Source organism: Panthera tigris, chromosome B3, assembly GCF_018350195.1.
Source record: "Panthera tigris isolate Pti1 chromosome B3, P.tigris_Pti1_mat1.1, whole genome shotgun sequence".
NCBI lineage: Eukaryota > Metazoa > Chordata > Mammalia > Carnivora > Felidae > Panthera > Panthera tigris.
In genome coordinates this window covers 144,794,089-144,800,088 of record NC_056665.1, presented here as the reverse complement: position 1 = coordinate 144,800,088, position 6,000 = coordinate 144,794,089, and the positions used below count along the sequence as shown (strand labels likewise).

General features: G+C 49.7%; 1 protein-coding gene across 5 annotated transcripts in view; it reads right to left on the bottom strand.

Moving 5' to 3' along the window:
• Positions 1-673: 673 nt before the first annotated feature.
• The window catches only part of TDRD9 (tudor domain containing 9), a 112,510-nt gene continuing 107,183 nt past the window's right edge, over positions 674-6,000 (bottom strand). For 4 of the 5 annotated variants that reach the window (XM_042990698.1, XM_042990699.1, XM_042990700.1 and 1 more), the window contains 2 exons: positions 2,762-2,834; positions 674-1,430 (listed from right to left, as the gene is read on the bottom strand). In XM_042990698.1, coding sequence (XP_042846632.1) covers positions 1,329-1,430; positions 2,762-2,834 — 175 coding nt within the window. In that variant the 3' untranslated portion in view covers positions 674-1,328. The remainder of the gene's footprint in view (positions 1,431-2,761; positions 2,835-6,000) is intronic. The other variant, XM_042990702.1, reaches the window with a different exon arrangement.

The window sequence follows — 6,000 nt, the reverse complement described above, 5'->3', positions numbered from 1 at the left end:
TTAAGCAAGCCTTCCGGTACCATCTGACTTAACCAGGCCCCGCGCTGGACGGTCCCGGGGACCGGCTGCCCCTCACCCGCAGCGGGGCGCATGCCTCGGACCCCGCAAAGCGAAGAGCTGGCAGCAGGGGGACCTATCCTGCTTCTTTTCACAGAGGACTTTCTGAGGAGGTAGGCCTCGGGCTGCCCCAGGCATCAGGAAGGGCTGTGCTGCTAGCGCGGTGCCCCCCTCCTGCCTGAGGCTGGGAGTGCATTCCCAGAACCCCCACCTGGACCACTCTGGCTCGGAGCTGAGCAAGACTGGGGGCGCGAGTGTGACACGGGCGACAGAGGGACACACACACAGTGCTGGGCCCCCAGTTTACAGAAGCTCCCCAGACGGCAGTTGCCCAGACCTCTACGCGAGCTCCTGGTCACCACCCCACGGCCCCCAGATACATAGGCTCCTCAGATTTTCTCACGGGCTTCGAACTGCCCGCTGGGAGTAGCCTGCTTAGGCGCCCGCTCCCCTGATCCTTCCTGCCGCCCTCGCGGACCCTCCTCCCATCAGCGCCTCTGACAACCGTGTGAGGCCACCAGGGACCCCTTGCCGCCGTCTTCGCAGCGACTGCTCCTCTGATGCAACCCTGACCGACAGGAATCTCCTCTGACTAAAAACTGTCAGAAACAGAAACTTGGTCTCATGCTTTTTTATTCTTTAACACAGATAATACTAGTTGCCAGGTAATCTCTCTGATTTCTGAAATTTGGACTCCGAATTGTAACGTAAGTAAAAATCTAAAATATACAAAACTGAAGTTAGTTTTATCAAAATTAAATATTTTTCCTCATGGAAAAGAAAATTAGAAAATGCCCCACGGTTGTAAGAAACACGCAGCTCCCTGCTGCGGGGTTTGCGGTTCGTGGTTCTGCCTGTACCCCAGGTTTAAATCACTGTAACAAGATAGAACATACTAGCACATTCTGGAACCTTACGTGTAAGATCATCTATTTCTGTTTACCTTAATAAATTTAAAACAAAATATAGTTCTTTTTCCAAATAAAGCTTTCTTTCAGAACGGTGTTATCCCAGAATCTTTAACACAGTGATTTTCTGTTTCTGGAAAAGACCAGACTTTCCAATCCTTCCCACCAGAACAGAAATACCACTCTCCAGCCACCACCCACAGAGAAGAGGAACCAGGATGGGGAAGACCTTTTGGATGCAGCGGGCAAAGACTGTAACGCTCAGATACAGAGAAGTCAGTCTACAGCTGGAGCCTTTAATCCACTGCTCCGTGGCGGATCTGGTTCCTCTGGGAGGAACCGGGGCACGGCCCGCCGGCACGCCTAGGCACTGAGAACAATCAGTTTGTGAAGCTGGTAGAGAAAGGTGTTCTTCCCTCGGCCACTCTCCCGGTCAGCCTGCTCCATGACCAGCTTTGGATCCACCTGAGGGGACAGACAAAAGGACCAGTCAGACCTTTCTAGAAGAAGGGCCTGCGACACATCAAGTAAAGGAAGTAAAATGAATCATCAAAAGGACACACACACGTGCACAGACACGTAAGACAGCAGAAAGTAGTCTTTTGGTCTCCCGGCGTATTCCAGAACACCTCCCGTCTCTCACAGCGCTCAATGCCGCGCGTCTGACAAGCCACTTTCAGTAACCCGGTGACTTCACCCAAAGCTCCACACGCTCCTCCCCAGGTACACACGAACTGCGGCTCCGCTATCGGCTTCTAAGTATGTACATTTTCTAAAGCACATCAACCTCAAAGTAAAATTCTGCTCTCAGATTAAGTCTCCCAACAGAGTCTGCAGGAGAGGTGGCCAGCGCACCTCCTGTCCCCTCCTGTCAGGGAGCTGGCTCCAGGCCCGGTCCTGAGGGCTCTGAAGAGGGACACCGGTCGGTGCCCAGGGGAGGAAGGAGGTCTCGTGCCGACTGAGGACGGGAAACACCACCTGCAGGGGCATCTCGTGGCTCACGCCGCAGCGGGTTCATTCACAAAGATGCCCTTGGCTCTAGAAGTCAAGCTGCAAACCCCTCCTTTAGTTCCTTCTCCTCAAGTCCAATTTTATTTTATTTCATAAACATTATACACGGTAAAAGTCAAGGTGCCCCGGATGGGCCCTGCCCTATTTCCCAACTGCTATGGACTGAACTGTGTGCCCCAAATCCCTAATGTTGAAGTTCAAATCCCCAGTGCGATGGTGTCTGGAGGTAGGGCTTTGGGGAAGTGAATGGGGTTCCATGAGGTCACAAGGGCGAGGCCCCCACGACGGGATCAGAGCCCTTCTCAGAAGAGACGTAAGGGCGACGCTCTCCACCACGTGAGGACACAGGATAGGGGCACGGGCCTGCAAGCGAGGAAAGGGGTTCTCACCAGAACCCGGCTGTGCTGGTGCCCTGACCTCTGACATCCGGCCTCCGGGAACTATGAGAAAATAAACGTCTGCTGTTTAAGCCACCCCGTGTGTGGCACGCTGTCAGCCCGAGCACACGGAGGCAACACCGATGCGCCCCGACAGCTGATCCAGATGTTCCTCCCGGCTTTATCCCAAGTTACAGGACAGTCGGCCTGGGCATCACAGAGGGCACGCCATCCAGAGACCGCCGGTCTGCTCTGTGACGCTACCCCATGACTCAACAGAACCGTCCACATCGCCTGTCCCTTTCTAGTCTCTCCGGACCCTCCACAGCCCCTGCTCTGGGCCCCTCAGTCCCCCGAGCCCATCACTCCCGGGCAGGCGGCTCGCACGGCGCTCGATTTCTCACCCACCTGATTCCATTCGTACGGCTTTTCATGCCACGTAGGGACAATTCTCTGTCTTGGTTTCGACTGACAGAACAAACTACAATTTAAAGAAGAAATACATCATCTTAATTATACTCAGTAACTGAAAACCAGAAAGTCAGTAACTAGGATTTAAAAAAAGATTGAAATCCAGAATTATAACTACAGTAAGTTTTTTAAAGGTCAAGATTTACATACTTACAACCAGCAGACATTTAAATCTACCGTACGTTCAAAACCAGGCACGAAATGGAGCAAAGCAGGGGTTAAGACCAACCCTCGTTCTCCCCGTCCCTCACCCACGAGTGGAGGTGCCCCGTCACCACACATCACTGCGTCACGGAATGGAGCAGGGTATTTTCTGCCCTCTACTCTAGACACCTGTGACAAGCTGGGAATGCCACCGGCTTAAAAAGGCAGAGAGCTAGAGACTTCTAGCAACGACAGAATAAAGAGGTCTGGAAATCTTCTTGCCACCTGAAACAACTATGAAATTTGACAAAATTGTCAAAAAAAACCCCACCCCAAACATTCAAAAGCTCTGGAAATTAACGAAAAGCAAACAAGCTGAGAAGCACTGATTCATGAGAAACTGCGGACTTCAGGTGAACTGTGGGGCCAGCTTCTCCCAGCCACCGCCCATAGCCCCCAGCAGCGCGGCCTAGGACCCAAGCGTTGCCAGGGACAGACTGGCCATGAAAACCAGCATCTCCGCTGCCAGACTGAGCTTCCCTGATTTGGTGCAGGGGGTGAAAGGCCCTCCTGTGTGGCAACACTGTCAGCATAAATTGTCCACCTGACAGGCAAGACGTAGAGAAAGCCCACAGCTCCACTGGCCTTCGGTCACAGTCCTGCTGGGGGCCAGAGCAGACCAACAGACCACGTGGAAGCCCAAGAGGGAGAGCCTGGAGTGAGAGCACCAGAGGGCCAGACGCACACACACACCCGGGGGGCGGCGGGGAGGCTGCACACACGTGCACACAAAGTCCATGGAGGCCCTGAGCCGGGCACGCGGCCCTGGGCCACTGGGAGGTGGCGCACAGGAAGGCCCTGGGAAAACATAAAAACTGGGGAAGAGTTCAAAACCACCCGAACCTTGGATGCACCACCCAAACCACACATACGTCTACCAGCAAAGGGCAGGAGCTTAAAGGCTTAGGTAACTAAGCACAACTTCTGACCCCTCGCTGGCTCAGCACTAAGCAGTGCAGACACAAGGACAACTCCTAGTAAGCCAGGCTGAAAATAAAAAAGACAACGAACACAAAAACAAAAAGAGAACCCAGGCATCAGTGGCCTGACAACACGGAGGGAAACGTATCCTGCGGAAGCCTGCAGGATCAATACCCTATCCTGCTACCCTGCACCGTCTAAAATGACCAATTCTCAGCCAAACACTGAGACATTCTCCCAGAAACAGAAATGTGTGACCCATACTCATGAAAAATGAGCAGCCAAAAGAAGGTGAGTGGGCCCAAACATGGGTTTAGCACACAGGACCTCAAAGCAGCCACGCTAAGTATGTACGAAGAATTAAACCACGTTTTAACAAATACGTGGAAATACGATGACAATGACTCAAAGAGAATTGCAACAAAAATCAAAAACAGAAAAACCCAAAAAGAAATTCTAGAGCTCAAAAGTACAAGAACTAAAATGGAAGATCCCTTACAGCAGACCAGCACGTGCAGGTCTGAGACGTCAGGATAAAGAAGCAGGAAACTGAAGGACAAATCAATAGAAATTAACTACTCTGAAGAACAGAGAGAAAAAAGATTGAAAAACAAATGCCCAGAGACTCAGAGCACAGCAAGACAACACCAAGTGTACAGACACAGGTGTGACAGGAGCCCTGGGGAATGAGGGAAGGCATAGAAAAAAAAATATTTGAAGAAATTCCAAGATGCAAATAGATTATAAGTAAAAGGACAGAAAAGGATGTGCATGCAAACAGAAACCAGACTGGTAGGGTAGCTACATTAATATCTGACAGACTTTAAGACACAACTCTTGGGACACTTGAATGGCTCAGTCCAACTCTTGATTTCAGCTCAGGTCACAATCCCAGGGTCGTGGGATCAAGCCCACAACAGGCTCTGCCCTGGGCATGCAGCCTGCTTGAGAGTCCCTCCCCACCCTCCCACCACCCCTCTCCTACTCGCAGACAGGCACACATTCTCTCTCTCTTTAAAAGAAATTTTTTAAAAAAGAAGAAGACAACAACTCTTCCTAGAGAGAGAGATTTATTTCATAATGACAAAGGACTGGCACATTCTGAAAAGGCAACAATTATGAATGTATACATATCAAACAATATAGCCCCAAAAACATAAAAGAAAAGCTGACAGACTTGAAAGAAGAAATAATTCAATAATTCTAGAAATGACAATACCCCACTTTGAATATTCATAGAACTAGTGAGAAAATCAGCAAGGATAGACACTTGATGGCTGCCACAACTCACCAGCTTGATCTAACCAACATCAACCGAGGCTTCCACCCCACAAGAGCAGGTACACATTCAAATTTTCAAGTGATCACAGAACACTTCCCAGGAAAGACTATATCTATGCTAAGCCATAAAACAAGTCTCAATAAATTTTAAAATATGGAAATCATTCATGGGGCACCTGGGTGGCTCAGTCGGTTAAGTGTCTAACTTCAGCTTAGGTCATGATCTCACAGTTCATGAGTTCAAGCCCCGCACTGGGCTCTGTGCTGACAGTTCAGAGCCTGGAGCCTGCTTCAGATTCTGTGTCTCCCTCTCTCTCTGACCCTCTCCCACTTACACTCTGTCTCTCTGAAAAATAAACATTAAAATAATTTTTTTAAATATGGAAATCATTGAAAGTATGTATACTGCCTACACAGAAATAAATTATATATCAACAATGTAAGGAAAGTTGGAAAATATCCCCAAATATCTGAAAATTAATATACTTATAAACAATTACCCATTTGGTCAAAGAATACATCACAAGGAAAACGAGAGCATATTTTGAAAAGAGTGAAGGGGCGCCTGGGTGGCTCGGTTGGTTAAGCGTCCGACTTCGGCTCAGGTCATGATCTCATGGTCCGTGGGTTCGAGCCCCGCGTCGGGCTCTGTGCTGACAGCTCAGAACCTGGAGCCTGTTTCAGATTCTGTGTCTCCCTCTCTCTGTGACCCTCCCCCGTTCATGCTCTCTGTCTCAAAAATAAATAAACGTTAAAAAAAAAAATTAAAA